Here is a 23,895-nt window from a genome sequence, read left to right on the forward strand (position 1 = left end):
TGTGTGCCTTCAGGGTATTCAGGCCTTCTCAAGGAGTTCTAGTTACATATTTTGTATGTGAAGTTTGACGCAGCATTGAAAATACTGAAATCTTCAAGACTGTACTGTATTTCCATTACAAACAATGAAGGTCCCCCTTTCCTGTTTACAGCGCTATATAAAGCTTAATAATAATAATAATAATAATAATAATAATAATCTTACATGTTGTATATATCAACTCTGAAAGCTCGCATAGTGCAATGGCTTGAGAATTGGACTATTACTCTGGAGACCAGAGTTCAAACTCCAGCTTGGCCATGAAAACCCGCTGGGTGACAATGGGCAAGTCACATTCTCTCAGCCTCAGAGAATGAGAATGGCAAACCCCCTCTGAAGACGTATGTAGGGAGATCTTGTATCACCTTAGAGACTACTGTATATACTTATATACTCGAAATTCTATTCAAAAATTGACCCGAAAAACCTGAGTCTACTTATCCATGGGTCAGTGTAAGTACTGTACTTTAACCCTGGTGAAAGACAAGAGTATAATTTGTCTTGGAAGCACTGATTCTCCTCTACTCTCTCATCCATCCAGCCTTAGTATGAGCAGAGACAGTTATGCCTGCTGGAATTTTGTAAATTCTTTGGCACTGTTTTCTTTGCTTCATCCTTTAGATCAGGGGTAGGCACCGTTTTTAGCCGGGGGCCGGGTTGGTGTCCCTCAGGCGACTGGGGGGCCAAAGCCGGGAGTGGAGCTTCAACCCTCTGGGGCGGGGCCACATGCGGGGTGGAGCTTCCACCCTATGGGGCGGGGCCACGTGCCGGGGGTGGAGCTTCCACCCTCCGGGACGGGGCCACATGCGGGGGTGGAGCTTCCACCCTCCGGGGGCCAGGCCTCCCCATCTTTGCTGGCCCCTGACGGGGCCCCAGGCCCCGTCAGAGACCAGCAAAAAAGCTGGTGGGGGCCGCCAGCGCTGGAGGGCCCCCTGGAGGGCCCCAGCGACGGCACCGGGCCTCCTAGAGGCCCCCTGCCGCCCTCGGAGCCCTCCTGGAGGGCCCCAGGGATGGCAGCAGGCCCCCCAGAGGCCCCCTGCCGCCCTCGGAGCCCTCCTGGAGGGCCCCAGGGACTGCAAAGGTTCCCCCAGAGGCCCCCTGCCACCCTCGGAGCCCTCCTGGAGGGCCCCAGGGATGGCAAAGGGCCCCCCAGAGGCCCCCTGCCGCCCTCGGAGCCCTCCTGGAGGGCCCCAGGGACTGCAAAGGTTCCCCCAGAGGTCCCCTGCCATCCTCGGAGCCCTCCTGGAGGGCCCCAGGGAGGGCAAAGGGCCCCCCAGAGGCCCCCTGCCGCCCTTGGAGCCCTCCTGGAGGGCTCCAGGGACGGCAGAGGGGCCCCCAGAGGCCCCCTGCCGCCCTCGGAGACCTCCTGGAGGGCCCCAGGGACGGCAGCGGGCCCCCCAGAGGCCCCCTGCTGCCCTCGGAGACCTCCTGGAGGGCCCCAGGGACGGCAGCGGGCCCCCCAGAGGCCCCCTGCCGCCCTCGGAGACCTCCTGGAGGGCCCCAGGGACGGCAGCGGGCCCCCCAGAGGCCCCCTGCCGCCCTCGGAGCCCTGCCGGAGGGCCCCAGGGACGGCAGCGGGCCCCCCAGAGGCCCCCTGCCGCCCTCGGAGCCCTGCCGGAGGGCCCCAGGGACGGCAGCGGGCCCCCCAGAGGCCCCCTGCCGCCCTCGGAGCCCTGCCGGAGGGCCCCAGGGACGGCAGCGGGCCCCCCAGAGGCCCCCTGCCACCCTCGGAGCCCTGTTGGAGGGCCCCAGCGACAGCAGCGGGCCTCCTAAAGGCCCGCCGCCGTTGCCGCGGCGGCTACCCATTGCGGCTTTTCGCCGCTCTGGGCGCCGCCATTTTTTTGCCCAAAATGGCAGCGAAATCTCGCCGCCATTTTGCCACCCAAAATGGCGGCGCCCAGAGCAGCGAAAAGCTGTGACGGGTGGCGGTGGCGGCGGCAACAGCAGCCAGGGGCCAGGCGGCAGGCCTCTGTGGGCCGCATCCGGCCCGTGGGCCGGAGGTTGCCAACCCCTGCTTTAGATCCTTTGTTACATGCACCTAAGTTTTACCCTTGACTTATCCATAGGTCATATCAAAATCCATAATTTTGATCCCAGAACCTACCCTCAACTTATACGTGAGGTCGACTTATAGTCGGGTATATACAGTAACCGAAAGAAAGAAGTTGGCAGCATGAGCTTTCGTAGACTTAAGCCTATTTCCTCAGATGCATTTGGATCTTAACTCTATGAAAGCTCCATGCTGCCAACTTCTTTCTTTCAGTTAGTCTCTAAGGTGCTACTAAATCTCTCTACATACTGATTTTACAGAGTAACACAGCTATATCTTTAAATTCTACCCCCTGAAGAAATTTGCCAAGAAAACCCCATGATAGGGTTGACCTATGGTCACCATAGTGGTAAACAACTGGAAGGCACTCATCAACACGAAATTAAAGGCAAACCACCTCTTGAGTATTCCTTGCCTAAGAAAACCCTATGAAATCCACGGGGTCACTATAAGTTGATAGGCGACTTGAAGGCACACGTATATATTCAAGTCTCCCTCTACTGGTTGTGAATAAGCTTCCTAATTGCCTTAATTAGAGGTTGACTTTTGTGGTCAGAGGATAGAATTTCACATCTGCTGTAAAGTTGGGATTGGCTTCTGCCACATGCAGCTTATGCAATGTTTCCTGGAAATTGCTCTCCTTTTTTTCTCCTTTGGCAGCTTTAGGATTCAGCCTGGATGTTTGTCTCTTCTTTTGCCTCGGCTGCTGTAGGAGCTGCTCTCTCTGCGATTTAAAGCAAGGGGCACGGAGGGGAAGCAAGGAACTGAAGGAAAAGGGATCAAGGGATTGAGCACTAAAGAGGTTAGGAGGCCATTTTACAGATGGCAAATTGAGGCCAAAAGCTACAATGGGTTTTCTTAGCTGATGTGGGGTTTCATCCTGGACTCCCTGGCCCCAGGTTACCCACACAACATCCTAGGACATACAGTACATAACTCTGTATCCCACCCATAAATGTGTTGTTGTGTAGCCTCTTAGGTTAGGACCTAGAAGATGTGGGTTCAAATCTACAATCAGCTATTAAACTCACAGTGTGCGGGCCGTTGGTCATTTGTACTCTCTCAGCCTAGCCTACCTCATGGGGCTGTTTTAAGGACAGAAATTTGGGCAGGGAGGCTCATCGGACTCCTTGGAGAAAAGGGTGCATAAAAATGAAATAAATACACACATAGCCAATGTTGTGTAGTGGTTTGAGCATTGGAATCCCTGCTTGGCTACGAAAACCTTTGAGCAAGTTACACTTTCTTGGCCTCAGAGGATGGAAATGGCAAACCTCCTTTGAAGAAACATGCCAAGAAAACCCTATGACAGGTTCACCTTAGGGTCCCTGTAAGTCAAAAGTGACTTGGAGGCACACAACAATAGCCTTACTCCTCTCCATCCCCATAACATTTCTGTTCTAAAGGCTTGCTCTCCATATATTTGAGGAGTGAGGCAGACTCTTTCAAGCTTAGAGCAGTTCCTTTAGGCAATGAAGACTGATACGATCTTTGCCTGCAGGGCTCTGATCCAAGATAACCATTTAGAAGGAACATTCCACATGTAAACAGCTTTGTTACTTAATAGAATCCTGCCTGGATTAGAATGTGAACTTTTAAGAATCTTTGTGATTATTTAAAATGCAACTTTCTGGTCCTCATGATTATTAAGGAAAATGTCTTCTTCCCCTATTCCTGGCATAGTTGCCTTTGGTGCAGAAACCAGTCCAATGACATCTGAAATGAAAGCCAGTGTGGTGTAGTGGTTTGAGCACTGGACTCTGACTCTGACCCAGGCCAGGGTTTGAATCCCTGCTTGGCCATGGAAACCCACTTTGTGATCTTTGTAAGTCATACTCTCTCAGCCTCAGAGGAAGGCAAAGGCAAACCTCCTCTGAACAAATTTTGCCAAGAAAACCCTATGATAGGGTCATCATAAACTGGAAATGACTTGAAGGCACACAACAACAAATCATCTGAAATGTGACTCAGGATGAAAAGCAGAACAATTTATGTGTTGGTGCTTGCAAATATGTTTTATTTGCATAACTGAAGCCAACTGGATTTCCTGAGTACAGAATCTGACTGTTTTGGACATAGCAGAGCCGTAGTCCAGGAAGGAAGGCAGGATGAAGCTTTGGCTTGCCTCGTGGTTTGGCCTTCACCTCGCAGAAACCCTGGCTAGCATGGCCTATAATATTGGATTATGAGAATTGTAGACCAAACCATCCGGTGAGCTAAAAAATCCCTGTTAAAAACACTTTATACTGTACAGGATTGTCAATAGCTGCTAACCACCTGCAGCAAAATTAGACCATGGAAGGAATACATAAATACAACCTAGACAATGAGGAAATCGAAATAGTTAAAGATTTCCCATACCTTGGATCAAACACTGATCAGAACAGAGACCGCAGTCAAGAAATAAGAAGAAGACTAGGAATGAAAGAACTAGAGCAGACCCTAAAGAATAAAGATATAGAACTGTACAGATGTACAGATGTAAGGGCTGGACAGTGAAAAAAGCAGATAAGAAGAAAATCAACAGATTTGAGAGGCGGTGCTGGAGAGGAGTGCAGAGAATACTGCGGACAGCCAAACAACAAACAAATAAAACAAACAAATTGGTCCTTGAACAGATCAAGCCTGAAATCTCCCTGGAAGCCAAGATGATCAAACTGAGGCTCTTGTCCTTTGGCCACATCATGAGAAGGAACTGCTCATTGGAAAAGACAATAATGGTAGGAGAGGGAGGAGGTAAAAGAAAGAGGAAGACTGTAAGCCAGATGGATAGACTCAATCAAGGATTTGCAAGGCCTAAGCAGAGCAATGGAGGATAGAGAGTCTTGGAGATATCTCATCCTCCATGAGTCAAGGCCGAGTCGAAGGCAGTTAACAACAACACCAGGACTCTAGAAAAGGGAACCTTCTATAAACAGGAAGGTGTTTGGTCATTTAAGGTCAACTATGCAAATAGTATGTGTGCCATACATTTATGCATCTGCACATGTTCTTGTGTTCCTTGCCTCTTGGTGCCCCCTGCTGTTCAAAGAGCTTCTTGCATCCCTTTCTACAATTTGTGTGTGTGTGTGTGTCTGTGTTGTGTGTCTTCAAGCTGTTTCTGACTTATGGCAACCCTAAGGCAAACCTATCATGGGGTTTCTTTGCCAAGATTTGTTCAGAAGCGGTTTTCCATTGCCTTCCTCTGAGGCAGAGAGAATATGACTTGCCCAAGGTCCCTCTTTGGGTTTCATGGCTGAGCCGGGAATCAAATCCTGGTCTCCAAAATTATGCTCCAACACTCAAACCACTACTCCAGGGTTAGGGTTAGGGTCACACACAATTTGTAACAAGGGATCCCTTCTACTGACTTTCACCAGAAGCCTCTTTTTCAGGCATTGTTCTGTAGCAATTTTCCTAACTTTTTCTTTCTCTGGGTTTAAGCAGCCATCTTACAGGTAGAATTTCAGTAGGTGGTTCTCTCCCACTGCTATATTTTTTGTGCTGAGAAAAGACTGCACCAACTGAATTCCTGTCAGTCACAGATTTTAACAACCACAGAAACACTGTTGTGTATGGATGGGGGTTGTGATTGAAATGAAGGTAGTGACAGTGCTCTCAAAGCTCTCTATCACAGCACTTGTTACATCAGGTCACAGTAGCCAGTCTCTGTTGTCATGAAATTTGCAACTTTGGAGCAGAGGTGAGCAATTGTGGAAGGCTGGGGGTTGCATTAGACCCCTAGGAGGCTTTGGAGGGCTGCATCTGCTCCCTTCAGTCGAGGGCAAGTTTTGGGGCCAAAATTATGGATTTTTATAAGGCTCGCGGATAAGTCGGATAAAATTTAGGGGCATGCAACAAAGGATGTAAAGGACGAAGTTTACTGTCTTCATACAGAAATGTCTTGTTCAGATCCTTCTAAGCCCAATTCCTCTTGGCATTGGTGCCATCACTGCCATTCTCCCAGTGAAGCATTCAAAAAGGCCAGAAGAGTAGAGAGGGTTGGTGCTTCTTTTGTGTGTTCTCAGGATGAACTAAGCTCTTACCTTTTGCCACTCTAATCAGAGGAGAAGAGTTAAAATACACTACTTACATCGACCTGTGGATAAGTTGACCCAGCTTTTTGTGGTCAATTTTTTGACCAAAATTTCTAGACTTACACATGAATATATACAGTAATCTCATTTTCAAACCCATGCAAACTTACCTCTTTAAATCTTCCCTTTTTTCCTTTGCCAGCAAGACCAGCAATTTCTCCTTTTAAAGCGAAGCAGAACGATGCACAAGCTGCATGCCTTTCCCTCTAGATGTTTGTTCATACTCTTTTCCAGCCTTGTCTGAAGTGACTCAACAGGGACTGAAGTTCAATCTGGGGAGATTAAAAAAAGATAAAGAGGAAAGGGGGTGGATCTCTTTCCATGTTTGATTGGAGAATGACTACCTCAGCAGAAATGGAAATCGGAGTGTTCCCACGCTTGAATTGTCTTGAATTGTCAATTGCTTGCTTTGTGCTCCTCTTGCCTGGATCATGTTGGGCATGGTGATGAAGGCAGCTCTTTTGAAAACCCTGGCGATGGTTACCAGTGTGGTAGAGGCAGGAAAATAAGAATTAGAAAGGGATAAGATCCCCCTCCCCATCACTATATCATGGGATGTCACTCATTTACCTCCCAGAGGGCCCCTTTCTCTTGGCTCCTTTTCTACTTCTGGATTACACATTAACTCAAGCTGTTTGCTTAAAGGGAATGAGTGATTAGAGATGGCAGATTAGCACATCTCAATTTTGAGGAATATTATGGGATTTTTTAAAAAAAGTCACAATGCAAGATCTCAGCAAAATTACTCTCCCTTTCAGAGGTATCCAGTGTGTTTCTGAATGAGTCTCTGGTCTGGGCTTTCCTCTTTTCAACAGACACACTCCTATAAACACACAAAGCTCCTTTATATCGCTGGTCCAGTTAGTCTAGTGCAGAGGGTAAAAAACAAAATGATCTTCCTTTCAGAGCTAACTTTTTTCTTTCTTTCTGGGTGTTCATTAGTACAGTTGGCCCTTCACATTTGTGGCTTTGACTTTTGCAGCTTTGATTATTCGAAGATCTGATTAATATGTTATCTCTAGAAATCTCTAGGTTCTCCCAACCAGAAGGTGACCGTAAAATCATGCTGGAGGACCTAGAAATTCCTAGAGATAGCACTTCTCTAGGCATTTATAGGTCCTCCAGTACAATTCTGTGGTCAGCTTCCAGCGGATGTTGACATAGAGTTGCGCTAGAGGACCTAGAATTTTTTTTATTTGTGTTTTTTCCCACTTTTATGGGGTCTTGCACCTCTAACTCCAGTGAATGTGGAGGGCCCACTGTAATTTTATAAAATCATCCACCAGCCTTGTATATTCACTGGCTCACTTCTTCTGGATATTTATCATCATTGTTTTCCCCTTCAAAGGCTTTCCAAAGAGTGCCCTTGAAAGGAGGCAAATGGCAGCACTAAATGAACTCTTAACACTGGGGCCATCACTAGCAAGGTCTTGCAAAAGGTAGATGCCATGCTTGCATCCATGAATGATGGAACCGTTAGTTGGACCTTTTTGCTCATCTCAACATTTGTGGAGGATCATATGCAAGAGCCTTAGTCCCACAGAGAACCCAAAGGGCTAGGAATACAGCGCAGAAAATCTGTTTTTCTGTCAGTGGCCTCTTGCTGATGGTGAGTAGAGATAAACCCAAAGGTGGATGGCACTCCAAACCCTCTATTTCTTTTTTTCCTTAATGCCACTCCCATTTCTTTCTCCGTATGGCTCCCTATCCAGTTTAGAGCTGTATGGGTCAAAAACTGTTCCTCGGATATCCTATGAACAAACTAATATTTTTGAACAAATGCCGTACATGGAGCCAGCTGAAGTTCCCAAACTGGCCTCAAGATTTATCTCCACATAGGCCAAATCCTAGAATCCTTCAGCCAATATGACCGCAACAGACAGTAAATATGGGACCCATCACAATTTTAACCCTCCTAATATCAAAACAGACTTCCCTCATGTGCATGATAGAGAGCTAACTGGTCTAAAACATGTCTCCTGAATGTATTTTTGTTTTATTTTTAATTATCAGAGAGCATTTCCCTTTACTCCCATGGCAGAATGGTCCAAAATGGCACATTACCCACCTCCAAGCTTAAGTGGTACAATCTTCTTTACCACAACAGGTTTCTACCATCTCATTGTCTTTCATATGTGCGACCAGGCAAACATGCAAAAGGACTATTAAGTTTCAGAGATACCTTGGGAATCTTAAAGATTAAGATGCTTTACTTGCATAATTTATGCTTTCATGGACTGCTGGCCACTTACTGATCAGCGATATCTTTAAATCAGCCCTTCCCTAGCTTTGCACACTCCAAATTAATTGGACTACAGATTCCATCATCCTCAAACCTGGCTGAGGGGGTAGGGCTTCTCTAAACATGCTCAATTATGTTTGCTAAGCGACAAAGTTCCATAGGTCAAGGCTTGCAACATCATTCTCCTATTAGAAGGAGGGGGTTTTCTACTCACTCTTAATTCCTTTTCTTGGTTCCTTCTAGGTTTTGAGAGGAAGATCATGCAGTGTTCTACTTTCACTTCTTGGTCCTCAGAGATTTTTAAGTACCACATTCAAGGTGAGAAAACCTAGCTGACTGAGAGCTACTGAATTTGGGGATCCATTTGTCGCTGTGAAAGAATGATGGGTGGAGAACAGTACATGTACTGTACATGTGCATGTACTGATAACCACTTTTTATTTGAAATGGGATTGAAGTTGAAGCAGGCTCATTGACAGTAGATTTTAATGGTCTTTGGGTTGTTTCCTAGGCGTCTGATCTCCAGATTGAATTAACCAAGGACCCAAAGCCCAAACCAGACCCAGGGAACTTGATCTTTGGCAAAACATTCACTGACCACATGTTAACCGTGGAATGGAGCAAAGAGAAAGGTTGGGGCAAACCACACATCAAGCCTTTTCAGAATATTTCTCTCCACCCAGCTTCTTCTGCCTTGCACTACTCAGTACAGGTAACTGTTTCCTTTTTAGTGACACTGATTTTCTTCTCATCCTTTTCACATTGCAGTTCTGCTGAGGTGAGCTTTGTCAAACTGAAATATTGTTCTTACTCAGATAGCTACTTGCTCCAAATGTTCTGTTCCACAAATAAATACAGTCAGCCCTCCACATTTGTGGCTTTGACTTTTGCAGTTTTGATTATTTGTGGATTTGATTAATATATTCTCTCTAGGAATCCCCAGGTCCTCCAGAGAGGTTCTTCTGGAAATTGACCATAGAGTTGCACTGGAGGATCTAGAGATTGCTAGAGAAAACACTTCTCTAGGCATTTGTAGGTTGTCAGCATGATTCTGTGGTCAACTTTTGGCAGATGTTGACCATAGAGTTGTGCTAGAGGATTTAGAGATTCCTAGAGAAGCAGACTCAAGGTAAATAAGTAGTGTGTTTTTTAGTTGCAGTTTTTCCACTTTCATGGGGGTCCTCTGCCCCTAACCCCAGAGAATGTGGAAGGCCCACTGTACATGCTTACTGATCTAATGACTTGGCTCTGGGAAGATTCTAACAAATCTGTCATGTGCTTGTAATGTTACCCAGCCAAGTGCGTAAAACAGGAAGGTGATTATTACTTTTGATACATCAGCAAATCAGCCTTCTCCAACCTGTAACCTTCAGGTGTGTTGGACTGTAATTTCCATAATTGGTTGGGGTCACAGTCCAATACATTTAAATGGTGCAAGGTTGTGGAAGAAAGCAGTAGATGATGAGAATATCATATTTGAGGAGGTTAAGTAGAGAAGACTAGATTCAGTGAACCCACTGAGTTATTTATCCAGTATCCTCTAGGAACCTCAGCCCTTATAGGGTCTGCTACTTCATATGTAAACATTTTTTCTTCTAAATGAATTTTCCCCACCCTCCACCATCTAGCTCTTTGAGGGGATGAAGGCTTTCCGGGGCCCAGATAAGCACATCCGACTTTTCCGTCCCACGATGAACATGGACCGCATGTTACGCTCCGCTCTTCGTTGTTGTCTGCCTGTGAGTATAATCATGGGAGCAACCCCTCACACCCCCCTGACCCTAAAACCAACAGCAGATACAACTGACTTCTAGCTCAGCTATGTTTCCCTGCCCAAAAAAAACAGGGAATGGTTTGTTGTGTTCAAATGAACCATTCTCTTCTCTTAAGTTGGTACAGTCGACCTTCCGTATCAGTGGGCTTGCCATCCACAGACTGGTGCATCTGCAGATGTCTCTACCCCCTTATCCTCAATGGCGGTGCATGCATGTGATCACATCACACCACCATTCACTATAACGGGACTTCAGATCTTGTAGCATGTGGCATCCACAGGGGTGGGGTCTGGAATAGAATCCCCATGGATACAAAGGTTGACTGTATAAATTATGCCAGGAACTTAAAACATTTCCTTTCTTTGCACAAAGTATACTTGGATTTGAAGAATTCCCACCATCTGTCAGCATTATATTTTTTGGGCTACAACTTGAGGAACCCCTAGTCAGCTGAGTGGAGGATTCTGTGAGTCATAGTGATCAATTAACTTTTCTAAGGTCTGCTGTAGGAATTGTTGGACACCCATTTTCATCGGTCCTGGCTAGCATAACCAGCAGTGAAGAATGATGGCAATTGTCATTCATCTGCATCTGAAGAACTAGAGTTTTTCCAGCCTTGGATTGGCAGGAGCTCTTGGGCATGGGCACCCTGGCATGACCAAAGACATTTGAAGGGAGCAACAACTGGTTGTTTTCCTCAGCCCATTTCATCCTACCCACTCCCATCCTGCCCTGTCTCCCACATCCTGGACATTTGATGATCTTTCAGACCCAGAAAGCCAAGATTAATTTTTGAAACAGGCATGATTTTTTCTGAATAAATAAGGATTGGTGAGCTGTAGCAGCAGGGTGGATGAAGCATAGCCCTTCCAGTGTGTTTTTGAGGCCCCCAAGGGGACTTCTGTTCATTTTATGTTGTTTAAAAAATGGGTTCTGTTGGGCCTAAAATCCCCCAAATGTCCCCATGCTAAAATATGGTGAAAATATGTCCCATAGAAGATTTTTGGGGACATTTGGGGGATTTTTTAATTATTTTGTTTTATTCGAGTGGGATTGTGGTGGAGGATGCAGCCCTCTGTCTCTGAAGGGGGCTAATGTGGCCCCCTAGCCTCCCTTTGGTTAAAAGACTGGGTAGGTTCCTGGTTCATCTGATAGTTAAAGGATTCAGGGGATGTGAATGGCCTTACTGTCTGAAACCCCAGAGATCTGCTACTTGTCAGGACAGACAATATTCTTCTGGATGGTCAAATCACTGTCAGTCGGTATAAGACTCTTCCAACTGGAGGAAGGTGTGGAAGGATAATAAAAAGCAAGGCCTTTGATGACTGGGATGGTATGGGAACATAATTGCAGTCCTTACTTATTCTCTGTTCCTCCTCTCCAGTCCTTCAACAAGTCAGAGCTCCTTGAGTGCATCCGGCAGCTAATCCACCTGGACCAAGATTGGGTGCCCCACTCCGACACAGCTAGCCTCTACATCCGGCCCACCTTCATCGGCACTGAGGTGAGTACTTACTTTCCAAACCTTAGCTCCTTGGTAATGCAGTCTTACAGATGCTTTTCTCACTTGCGAGCCTTTTCTTTCTTTCGACTGGGGAAGACAACAGTGTGTGTTGGGGGGGGGGGGGGGGCTGGCCTCCAGTGGACCCTGAGGTGATAATCTCCCAACCCCTACAAATTTAGTTTGAAAAAAAATCTTTGGCCCAAAAGCCTTGAAGTGGGTGTGTAGGGCAATTTCCGTGCATTTTTGTCACTCTCTGAGCCCTTTTGGATCTAGAAAAGGCCTTCCCCCCAACAATCAAAGTGACCTAGAAGCAAATTTCAATGTCATTTCCCATTGACATTTAGGCCTGGGCCTAAAATGGCCATGGTCCCCCTAAAATATAGCAAAATTGCCTCCTACACCTACAGGGAATTTTTGGGACATTTCTACCCCTGCAAAAAAGTATTTTATGGCCATGGAAGGGAGGCCGTGTGCAGCCTGTAGCCCACACTGGACCCTCTCCCAGTTTTTGGCAGTACTTAACAGGGGTTTAGCTTGGCTGTCTAGTTACTAAGTCTTGGAAAATGTCCTTTTTAGTGAGAGAAAGCCCTAAACCCAGAAATCAATTCCATGCCTGGCTTTGTGCTTCCGGTGTACACTTCCCTGTTCTTCCTCAAAGTGCATTTCATGTGTTTCTGGTTTTGCCTGCCTGCCAATGTTTTCTCCTGCCCTTTTCCCTCTGCAGTCTTCCCTGGGGGTTGCCACATCCAAACACGCCTTGCTTTATGTGATCCTGGGTCCTGTAGGCCCCTATTTCACCACAGGCTCCTTCAACCCTGTTTCTCTCCTGGCTGATCCCCGCTTTGTCCGTGCCTGGATGGGTGGCGTTGGTGACAGCAAAGTGGGCGGGTAAGTAGGGCTTCTGTTTTAACAGCTGCTTATTGACTTTGTTTACTGCAGATATGCCCAATGTGGTGCCCTCCAGATGCTTTGGATCATAATTCTCATATTTTTTGTTGAGTGACCATACTGGGGGTGGGGCTGATCGAAAGACTGATGCATGGCATTTCCCAGGAGCTTGATATACAAAGGATTAATTTTCCAGTGCTGCAGTTTGAACTTAGGATCTTTTGAACACAAAGTTTATACTCTACCATAGATCTGCATGGATTTCCTTTGTATACCACCCTTGATGTCTAGTGTAGAGTTGGAGATCCCATTGCTATTAAGAGATTCCTTTTTATCTGATTTGAGTCCTGGCTTGTGCTTGTGTTCCTCTTAGCAACTATGGCCCCACCATTTATGTGCAGAATGAGGCTGCCAAACAGGGATGCCAGCAGGTTCTTTGGCTGTATGGCGACAATCATCAGATCACCGAAGTTGGGACAATGAACATCTTCATGTTTTGGAAGGACCAGCAAGGAGGTGAGGGACTTGATTCCCTGGGTAGTTTTGGGATGCTGGGAAATCTTGCAGCTGTAGTATTTAGTCTAGGGGAAATAGCTTTTCCTGATGTTTAACTTTTTAAATTCTTTTTTATTAATCACAAATAACACAACAACAAACACAAATCAAATTTAATATATATGACTAAAACTACCCTAAAAACTATAAACAAAATAAGCAACAGCAATCCTAACAACACAGAAAACACAAACTGATTATTATTACTAAACTTCCTTTAATACATAATACACAAAGCTTCTACAATGTAAACAAACTCAGTTCATTTTACAAAACCTACAACTGATAACTGACCCAAGTCAGCAGGCATATAAGAAATAATAATTTCCTAGTCTTTAAAAAAAATTGTCAAGGATTTCTCTTTAATCAGAGCGGGTTTCCTGATGTTTTGGACTTCGAACTCCCATCAGCCACAGCCAGCCTGGCCAATAATAAAGGATTATGCAAGGTGTAGTGTAAAAATCTCAGGGGGAAGTTTAAAAGTTTTCATTATAAATTATATAAATTTATTTTTCATACAAATGATAAAAACAATAACGGTAACAAATGAAAAAGAAGTATGCAGGTTTCTGATGACCCATTTTTGATTTATCTAAAAGCAAATTTATGCAGATTAAATCTAGTCGGTCAACAAAAACACATCTGATTAATCAACAAGGATTTCTTTAACTGGGTGATAACCCATGTCTCTGTATGCATGCACATATTCTCTTTTCATTAAAACCTTCTGAAAACACTAAAAATATTTTGGGAAAAAATATTCCACAATTACTCTTATTTCATATTGAAACACTAACTATTGTTAAAAAGTATGTGAATTCTCCATCCTTGCTATACTATATAAAAATAAGAATAGATTACAAATTGTTACACCTGTGTTATTGCTTACTTCAAATTGTATTATTTAGTCCCTCCTTAGTGGGACCCTGCTCTTTACAGAACTGAGACCCTAACTCAGCAGGCATTACTCTCTACCCAGCACTGCTGCTTTGTCTGTCTGAGGCATAAAAAGAGGAGTTCTACATGTCTCTGCTATAAAACACCCAACCTAGAGAGAGAGGACCACAGAGATTATCTGGAGGTGGTTGGAAGAAAGAGGCTGCTGTTTTTGCTGCTGCCTTGGACAGCGCCATCTGAATGCCATGTCCCCATGCCACCGTGAAGTCACTGTATTGTGCCAGTCTGTACCGGCCCATCGTCTCCTAAAGTTTGAGTTCATCTGTCTCTGAAATTCTGTGTTTTCAACAGGGTTAGTCCACAAAGCAGGAGGGAACTCCCAGAATTTTTTTGGCCTAGGGTTTCCATAATCCATTACCATTGGCTGTTGGGAATTGTAGGCCAAAACATCCAGAGGACCAAAGGTTCCCCAATCTTGCTTTAAGGCACAGCTTCTCAGTCTTAAGGACTAGAAACTGAGACCTTTCTAAACAAAATAAAAGCTGAAGATTTCAGGTGGGGTAAACTCTCAGCTTGGAGAATGCTTCAAGCATTTTTTGTTCTCTTGTCGAACTGCAGTATAACCTCACGTCATGTGTAAGTGTAACAGTTCTATTTCTCCTTCCAGATCTGGAGCTGGTCACCCCTCCACTAAATGGAATCATTTTGCCAGGTGTGACCCGGCAAAGCCTCCTAGATCTGGCTCAGAAATGGGTGAGTGTGGAGGGGAGCAGAAGCTTGAGATGACAACAAAATAGGTTTGAAGGCAAGTGGGCAATCTGCAAGAAAATGACACACAGCCTTGCAACAGAAAACCTTTCTTCAATATTGTAGCTGTTTTATTTTTGGGTGCTTAATTTGAAAAACACAATAAAAGTTTACCACATGATTCCCCCCCAACACAAATTCATTTTTCAAAATTAATTCAGTTGTTGCACAGCTTTCATTAACTGCAGATGGTGGTGTTTTGTGCAGTTTCTATTAGTGCTCTTGCATGGATTTTTGTTTCATATCAGTGATTTAAAAGTGTTTTGAAAGGCTATTAGAAGACTTTAATCCAGTGGTACTCAAAAAATTTGTCCTTGGGACACCTCCTCTCTACATCTACATGCGGATGTCATTTCTCTGCTCACTCAGCGTAGTACATGAATGAAAATATTCACATTTACACATTTATGTATATTAACATTTTATAAGGAAATGACATTGTTCAAATTAGAACACCTTTGTTTAAGTTAATTTAATATTTAACACGTGTAAATATTACACATAAAAAAGTTTGGGAAGAGGGATCAGGGCCTCCCCCTGTTCCCATCCCTACATTTGAGAACCACTGCTTTAACCCCTTACGCTTTGCAGGAAAATTCTTTGTGGGATTAGTTCATCCAGCCACATACTGCATTAAAAGGGAAAAGCGAGTTGTGAATAAACTATGTGATGGAGCAAATCTGAGATCGTTTTTGGATTCAGAATGCCCAATTCCTATAAAACCAGCATAGATTTTTTAAAAAAAGTTTTTATACCCTCATGTTTGCCTGTGTGATCATAACTGGAATTTGCATGCCGCAATCTTTTTGTTTTAAGATCCGATTTTTTTTTAGCCCCCAGAAATGTGTGGTGCTGTTTCATGGTGATGTGAGAACAACACTTGATATTAACTTGGAAACATTAAATTAGAATGCAGCAGCCAGAATGCTGACTGGTGCCAGTTATAGGGAGCATATAATTCACTTGTTGAAACAGCTTCACTGGCTACGAGCTCATTTCCAGGCATAATTCACATAGTCCAGACTATTTGAGAGACTATCTCCCCATGCAAACCTGCTAGAGTCCCAAGATCTTCAGGGGAACTCTTTCTCTTGGTCCCAGCCACCATCACAGGCTTGCTTGGTGAAGACACGAGAGTGAGTCTTCCTGGTGGCTGCTCCCACCCTCTGGAACTCCCTTCTTTTGCTGACAAGTAAAATGTTTTTATTCAGGCAGGCTTTTAAAAATATTAGGTTAGCTTTTGTATGAGGCATGTGTTTCAGATCATGTTTTTTAAAAAACTTTTGTATGTTTTTAATCTTAATTTTATATTTTTTTCAATATTAGTTATTAGCAGGGCATAAATAAATATAATAGTAATAAGTTCTTGATTCTCTTTCCACCCAGCGGGAATTCAAAGTTTCTGAGCGAATTATCACAATGGGCGACCTGATCAAAGGTCTAGAAGAAAAGAGGGTGAAGGAAGTGTTTGGTTCTGGCACTGCATGTGTTGTTTGTCCTGTGAACAGAATCCTCTACCAGGGCAAGGTGAGAGTCTGGGCACATGCTCAGTGGTACCATTTGCAGCCTACCCAAAACGTATTTTCCCTCTGTACTTCATTATGAATTTCTTTCTCTCTTGCACCAGAATTACCACATCCCCACAATGGAAAATGGACCTGAGATCGCAAGACGATTTCTGAAAGAGCTGACAGATATTCAGGTAAAACAAGCAGGGAAAAGAAAGGGGTTGTAATTTGAGGACAACTATTTGGAGGGGAAGGGAAAAACAGTGTCTGACCTGCCCATGATTCCTGCTTCAGGGCACAAGGGGGCAGAGTAGCTCTGTGAAGTAATTTGTATTAAGTGTCCAAATAGTACTAAAAGTGCTATTTTTGTACAAAGATTTAAAATATTTCATTCCTTTGTATACTGATTAGTTTTTTAAATTAAAGTATTAAAACAAAAACAAAAACCCTACCCCAACCAAATAGTTTAATAGGTTGAAGGCACCTATTAAAAACCTGAGACCTAGAGATGACCCCTTGTAAAGGCCCTGGTGATACCTTAAGGATCAACCATAGATGCTGAAAATATGTTATACAAATAAGAATGCTAAATTTAGCCACTTTGGGGAAAAGGGAGGATATAAATCAAATAATTGGACAAAAACACAATACTTTTCAAGGCAGTGCTTTCATCCTGAGGACCAGAGATGGGTATGAGACTCAGTACCAAGCCCTAAGAGCCCTATTCCCTGCCCCTTTCAGCAGTACTAACCCTCCCACAATGCTAACTGAATATTCCTTTTCTCCCCCTCTATAGTATGGCCGTGTTGCCAGTGACTGGGTCCTGCAGGTGTGATGCCAACAAAGTGACAGATGCTTCCTTCATCCCGGTCCCATATCTAGCCTCTGTTTTTCAACTGTCGTATTTATGATCCAGTTCTATAACTTTGGCATTTCTGCCTTTTACTCCGTCAAGAGTTTGGACTGGCTGATTCGCTCTTTAAGGAACTGGTCTGCCTGTTACGATTTGTGGCTGTCAAACACTCCTCTCTGGGAAGATCCAGGGCTCAGAAGGACTCAGAGCTGGCCTCTCTGTGGTGGCAGAGAATCTCTGGACTGAAATGGCCTCCTCTCCTCCTCTCTCAGTTCCAGAATTCAGCTGCTTCCAGAGTGCAATATTGAGAAGGAGGATGATCTTGTGTATCTTTAGAACTGTTAAAATACAGACACACGCACACTTTTTAAAATAATAGTTGCTTGAATTCAAGCAAAATTTTTTTTTACAAATTTGAAGACTCAGTTTTAAAAAAAAACATCAATTGTTAGTATCTTAACAATTGGTGCTGAAATTTTAGTTTTTGCTTCCTCTGGCTGGAAAAGACCGTTCATTTGGTTTTAATTCTCTGCCGTCTTGCTTTACCTTTCACACCTGTATGGTTCTGTTTTAGATGATGAAGCCTTGTCTAAATTAGGTTTTGGGAACCAGCTTTCAGTTCAGACCTCTTTGAAACCAGAGATAGCTTTTTACATTGAAAATTATTATTTAAAATTAAAAACAACATCTAATATAAGTTTCTTGCTACCCATTTCTGACTTCCTTTTATGGCTTTTTAAAGCCAGGAGTGGGGGATGACTGTGGTCCCCTAGATAATGATGAACTTCAACTCCCAGAAGCCTGTGAAGAGGGATATTATGAGTTTCAGTCTGATATCTGGGGTGCCATTCTTCCCTGTTTTAAGCAGTGCATTTTGGGAGAGTTTGGAACAGTAGGTGGTGTCTTCTCAGAAATAATGGGAGAATTGTTCAGTCAATCATTTGAATGTTTCCTTTGTGTAGCTAGACTACTCTTGATGTTGTCATAGACATAACTCATAATGTGATTGTTTTGGAAGTCTCCATTCTTGGAGAACACTGTATAGATGGATGTCTACCAGAAACCTATGAGATGACACTTCAGCCCATTTAGCCTTCCGCCAGCCTGATGCCCCCTCCAATGTTTTGGGCTGCAACTCCCATCATGTCCTGGTATTTTGGCCATGCTGGTTGGGGTGCTGGCAGTTATAGTCTAAATCTTCTGAAAGGCGCCTGGTCAAAGAGGCTATTGCATATTATAAACACGTGTCCACAAATGCACTCACCAGCTCCCCAAGGGTAAGTAGATCATTCTTCTGGTGACTTGGACCAGCTTAGAGAAGGCTACTGGAATTTAGTTTGTGGAACGGTGCTTTGCTCTGCAGGAAAACAATAGTTAGATTTAGCACTGTACTTGTGATTCACATTTCCCTTCACAATAGGAGATCCTGAAACAGGGCACTTTAGGAATTTTGTGGAACTCTGCAGATCTTGCTGTCACTTCTTATTAGCTTATCTTAATAAAGGCTTGTGAGAACCTCATGAGACCATATTTAAAATCTCTTTTTAGTTGGGTTAACTCTTTAGTTCAGGGCTTTCCTTAATTGTGGAGAGGAACGGGAGGCAAACATTTGCTTTTAGCAAAGCCAGCCTGATAAATATTTGCTTTTGGGTAGGCTGTGGGATTATTTCAGAAACTTTCCTGGAAAGAAAGAGAAAAGCTGTTGGCTCCCTTTCCTGTCCAGGAGGGATATGTTTTGCTCTTTGTGGTCTCTGTGGCAGACAGATGGGTTGTCGTGACCCTATATAGTGGATATAGTATATCTAGATTTCAGTAAGGCTTTTGACAGGGTTCCCCATGACATTCTTGCAAATAAGCTAGTAAAATGTGGGCTAGACAAAGTAACTGTTACATGGATTTGTAATTGGTTAACTGGCCGAACCCAAAGGGTACTCAACAATGGCACCTTTTCATCCTGGAGGGAAGTGACCAGTGGGGTCCCACAGGGCTCTGTCCTGGGCCCAGTGCTATTCAACATCTTTATCAATGACTTGAAGGACAAAATTGGGGGCATACTTATCAAGTTTGCAGATGACACCAAATTAGGGGGAGTAGCTAATACCCCAGAGGACCGGATCAAAATTCAAAATGACCTGAATAGACTAGAAAGCTGGACCAAAGCTAACAAAATGAAATTCAACACGGAGAAATGTACTGCACTTAAGGCGGAAAAATGAAATGCACAGATATAGGATGAGGGACACCTGGCTGAACGAGACTACATGTGAAAGTGATCTAGGAGTCCAAGTAGACCACAAATTGAACATGAGACAACAGTGCGACATGGCAGCTAACAAGGCCAATGCGATTTTAGGCTGCATTAATAGAAATATAGTGTCTAGATCAAGGGAAGTAATAGTGCCACTCTATTCTGCTTTGGTCAGGCCCCACCTGGAATACTGTGCCCAGTTCTGAGCACCACAATTCAAAAAGGATGTGGAGAAACTGGAGCATGTCCAAAAGAGAACGACTAAAATGGTGAAGGGTCTGGAAACCATGTCCTATGAGGAACGACAGGGATCTGGGGATGTTTAGCCTGGAGAAGAGAAGGTTAAGAGATGATATGATAGCTCTGTTCAAATACTTGAAGGGATGTCATATTGAAGAGGGAGCAAGCTTGTTTTCTGCTGCTCCAGAGAATAGAACGCAGAACAATGGATGCAAACTGCAGGAAAAGAGATTCCACCTGAACATTAGGAGGAACTTCCTGACAGTAAGGGCTGTTCGACAGTGGAACAAACTCCCTCAGAGTGTAGTGGAGTCTCCTCCTTTGGAGGTCTTTAAGCAGAGGCTGGACGGCCATCTGTCGGGGATGCTTTGATTTAGATTTCCTGCATGGCAAGGAGTTGGACTGGATGGCCCTTGTGGTCTCTTCCAACTCTATGATTCTATTATTCTATTCTATGATGAGCTGCTCAGAAATCTTGTAGAACTTTTTTTTAAACCAAGGATCCCAGTAAAATATCTTTTGTTCCACTAGACTTAACTCAAGATTTAAAACCCTAAAGGGCATCAAATACAGGTCTTACTATACACTGTGACTTGGGATGCCTGGGGGTTGACTTCTGCTCCATGTGCACTTCAGCTGCAGAAGAAAGAGGGGCAGAAAGCGAACTTGTTGTTCTAGAGGTAAGCACAGCATTTTAGCAGGAACCTACTTAAGTACAGCCAAAAAGACAAAAACATGGGTCCTCGAACAGATCAAACCAGAGCTCCCCCTGGAAGCCAAGATGATGAAACTGAGGCTATCATACTTTGGCCACGTTATGAGAAGACATGACTCACTTGAAAGACATTAATGCTTGGAAAGCTGGAGCACAGTAGAAAAAGAGGAAGATCACATACCAGATGGATAGACTCTATAAAGAAGGTCATGGGCCTGAATCTACAGGACTTAAGCAGAACAGTGGAGGATGGGGGGCTTGGAGGTGTCTCATCCACAGGGTTGCCATGAGTTGGGGCAGTTGACAACAAAGTTAAGTGTGCATTACCACATTCAGCATCTGTATTTTCCTTCAGTTCCTTTTTTGTCCTCAATTGTCACAGCAGCTAGATTGGACTTGCCACATGAACATGTGATTTGTTACTGTTCTTTAGAATATTTCTCCATCTTATTTTTTGTGCTTCCCCTCCCCTCTTATTACTTCATTGTTTTCTCTTCAGCGTCAGTTTATTAGATCTGGGGCTTAATGGTATAGAACATTTTCTTGTGAAAGATACATTTGTGCATGACAAGTTGCGCTGAACTGGTGATACACATCCTACATATTGATGGTGACACTGTGAATAGTATCAACACTTACACATAGAAGTGTAACAAAAGTAATTTAATCTGCATTTTAGTATGAAGCAACTTAATTTGCTCTTCTGGAATTGGAAAGCAATTACACTTTGATTTTCACATTTCTCTGAACTGTGTGATACAGTTTCCCCATTAAAAATGTGTACACTGAGAAAACTATTTACAAAAGTTATATACTAAGGGAAAGTGTATGTGCAAAAAAAAAGCACCAGGGACTGTGTGGATTTGAAAAAAAAAATTCACAAAATGTAGGAATAAGATGGAACCGTACTTGAAAAAAATGCAAATTTTACAAAAAGCAAAGCAAGTTCATTTACCCATCTTGGCTTGAGATGTGTTTAGACAGGCCAAATAAAGTTGTCTGACCTAGGTTTTACCATGAGCTGTCCAGGAGTAGAGGATGATTGGGGCCAAATCCAGCTCTTTTCATTGCCTGAGAGCTTTAATCTAGAGAAGTAGTAGTGGGGATTCATCCTGGTTTTGAGCAAAAAATCTAGATTTTGTGTATGTGTGTTCCATGACAATTATCTTTTTACTCTTGAAGACCTAGTAAGACGGAGAACTGGTGGACTTCCCACCAGTTAACAAGGTTCTGGGTATCCATTTTTCTCTTCTGCCAGTGTAAACAGATTTCTCATGACCACCTCTATGGAGAACAAACAGCATTATCCACACCCGTGAGGCTTTGGTGGCCAGAGATGAAAGATTGGCCATCTTTAATAAATAACCCAGCTGGGAACAGCATTGCCGAACTGTGCCACAAGGGCAAAACGATATATGAGCTGCCTGAGGCCACAGATTGTGGCCTCATGAAAGAGCAGCCAAGTATCAGTTATTTATTACATGACATGGTTCTACTACTGTGGACTTTGGAGGAGTTGGGTTTTTTCCACTTCAGGCACCAAAACAACCTCCAGCAGCCCTGCAACGTGACATTTATAATAAATGGGGATCTTCCTAACATAATAAAGCATCTAATTGCTAAGGAGAGTAAGGCCAAAGTGTTTATATTAAACCAACTGGAACTACCAGGCCAAACCAGATGTTATGCTGTGAAACAATCTGACTTTATTCAGCCAACCAAATGCAAATATATATATGTGTGTGTGCGCACATACCTGAAATTGGGGTGAAGCAGAGCCACCGGTCTGCTTCCCCCCTATTTCCATCTCTTAAGCAAGTAACCTAAGTGCAAGCACATTTGGGCACAATTTCTCACAACTGTGAATTGGTATGGCCCCAAAGGAAAACCAACAACAGAATCCTGCCTTCGGGATTTTCCATATCTTAGTCCTTAGTTAAACACAGTGCTTACCACCACCACCTAAAAACACAGGCCTGAATCCTGTTGGTAAACGCAGCTAGAGCAAACTCATTGAATAAATGGGATTAATATGTTGACATAACAGTCTAACAAATGATCCAATGGGTCTAAGTCCAGTTAGCACTACCAAGAGGATTCAGGCCAAAGACATTCAAAACAAACTTCTGATAAAATCCCATCACTGGCCAGAATGCTGAATGACACTCATGTAGTACATGACTATAGTACTATAGCACCATCACTACAGTACTGTACTATGTAGAACATCCCTGCCTGAGCCCTCCAAATTCCCATTTACTAGGCAGCAGCTGCTGTACTCAATGAGGATCCATTCCCCTGTTGCACAGGAAGTAGAGGGCTACTATTTCTACCCTGATCCACGAGTAATCTCTGGTGTGACAAGAAGAAACGGGACCCCTTGTCGCAATTCCCCCTTCTGCCAGAGATTGCTTGCATAAGAGGGAGTAGGAAAAGCGGCTTGTTGCTTTTGATGTGACGGGAATGGGCCTCCATCAATCGCAATGGCTGCTCCTGCTAAGAACAGATTGGAAGACTTTCAGTGTCCCAGTGTAGCCCCTAAATGCATACATAATGGTCACAAATGTTCAGCTCCAGGTTACGCATTCATCACGGTGATACAGGATTCTGACCACTAAGGCTGCATCCACACTGCAGAAATACATGGTGCCACAACAAACTACCAGTCCCGCAATGCCATAGCATTGTGCAATGCTATGGAATTGTCAAACCAGATTATTTCTGCAGCGTGAATGCAGTTTATGGTCCATGCCCACAATCCTGTGTATAGTCACATAGGAGTAAGCACTATTGGACTATAACTTGCAAACCCTTTCGCTTTTGACAAAAGATCTTCAGACAGCTAAAGTACAATGTTTTTGCTGAATTAAAAAATGTTTTTACAACAAAGCCAAGCACTCTTATTTCCCCCCTTCCTGCTTCCATAAGCATCCTCCCTCTCCCTACTGACCTCAGCCCCCTCCCAATTTTCTTCTCCCACTCCAGCATTTGTTTGAATGGTTGGCAGCCAACCTGTTCTTTTACAACATCTTGCTCTATGCATCTTGTCTATGCATGGTCCTCTAGTTATGATGCAACATGTTATCTTGCACGTACATGCATTTATAAACTCCTTCCACACCGATTGTATTTCTTCTAGTTGGTGCTCACTGAACTCATTAGGTATAACATTAAGATTAATTTTCTGAAAAACTCTGTTTATGTCCTACAATAAGAGCCTTGTGACTGAGTTTCCTCATCCCATGCAAGACTGTAGAAAGGTGTTTTTTTTCCCCAACAGAAGCACACAAATGAATTTTTTGATCTACAGGAGGAATACGTATGGCAGGGCCTATTGAAAAGCTTTCCCAGTTCACACAGATATTTTTTTTCTTTTCCATTTAATTCCACTATACCATGAATAGCTAAAGGTTTTAATTTTCTGCTCCTTTATAACATACAACAGCATATTACAATGAAGCTGTACCTGAGTGGCATCCTTAGTTTCAGAAAAGTTTA

General features: G+C 43.8%; 1 protein-coding gene and 1 long non-coding RNA gene across 5 annotated transcripts in view; one reads left to right on the forward strand and one right to left on the reverse strand.

The window, feature by feature from the left end:
• The window catches only part of LOC149303644 (uncharacterized), a 27,685-nt gene extending 21,274 nt beyond the window's left edge, over positions 1–6,411 (reverse strand). For both annotated transcript variants that reach the window (XR_016272009.1, XR_016272010.1), the window contains exon 1: positions 6,276–6,411. This is a non-coding gene — a long non-coding RNA (uncharacterized LOC149303644). The remainder of the gene's footprint in view (positions 1–6,275) is intronic.
• Positions 2,803–18,979, forward strand: LOC149303645 (branched-chain-amino-acid aminotransferase, cytosolic-like). Of its 3 annotated transcripts, none has more exons than XM_089481008.1 (11): positions 2,803–2,891; positions 8,651–8,725; positions 8,919–9,119; positions 10,036–10,146; positions 11,567–11,686; positions 12,411–12,574; positions 12,948–13,090; positions 14,694–14,779; positions 16,220–16,360; positions 16,461–16,535; positions 17,138–18,979. In XM_089481008.1, the coding sequence occupies exons 3-11, from the start codon at positions 9,009–9,011 to the stop codon at positions 17,174–17,176; spliced, it is 990 nt and encodes a 329-aa protein (XP_089337134.1). In that variant the 5' UTR covers positions 2,803–2,891; positions 8,651–8,725; positions 8,919–9,008; the 3' UTR covers positions 17,177–18,979. The 3 variants fall into 3 exon arrangements, with proteins under 3 accessions (XP_089337134.1, XP_089337132.1, XP_089337133.1); XM_089481006.1 differs by lacking the exon at positions 2,803–2,891 and adding an exon at positions 7,716–7,774; XM_089481007.1 differs by lacking the exons at positions 2,803–2,891; positions 16,461–16,535; positions 17,138–18,979 and adding an exon at positions 7,716–7,774 and having other exon boundaries at positions 14,694–14,831; positions 16,220–16,294.
• The last annotated feature ends 4,916 nt before the right edge of the window (positions 18,980–23,895 follow it).

This window comes from Sceloporus occidentalis, unplaced genomic scaffold (genome assembly GCF_023333645.1).
Source record: "Sceloporus occidentalis isolate IW3139 unplaced genomic scaffold, rSceOcc1.0.p SCAF_14, whole genome shotgun sequence".
NCBI lineage: Eukaryota > Metazoa > Chordata > Lepidosauria > Squamata > Phrynosomatidae > Sceloporus > Sceloporus occidentalis.

What these genes read in the sequence shown, in the direction of transcription:
- LOC149303645 (XM_089481006.1), top strand. An exon ending in CTCTTCGTTGTTGTCTGCCT is followed by an intron (nt 10,147 to 11,566) that starts GTGAGTATAATC and finishes CCTCCTCTCCAG; the next exon opens with TCCTTCAACAAGTCAGAGCT. An exon ending in AAGAGCTGACAGATATTCAG is followed by an intron (nt 16,536 to 17,137) that starts GTAAAACAAGCA and finishes CCCCCTCTATAG; the next exon opens with TATGGCCGTGTTGCCAGTGA.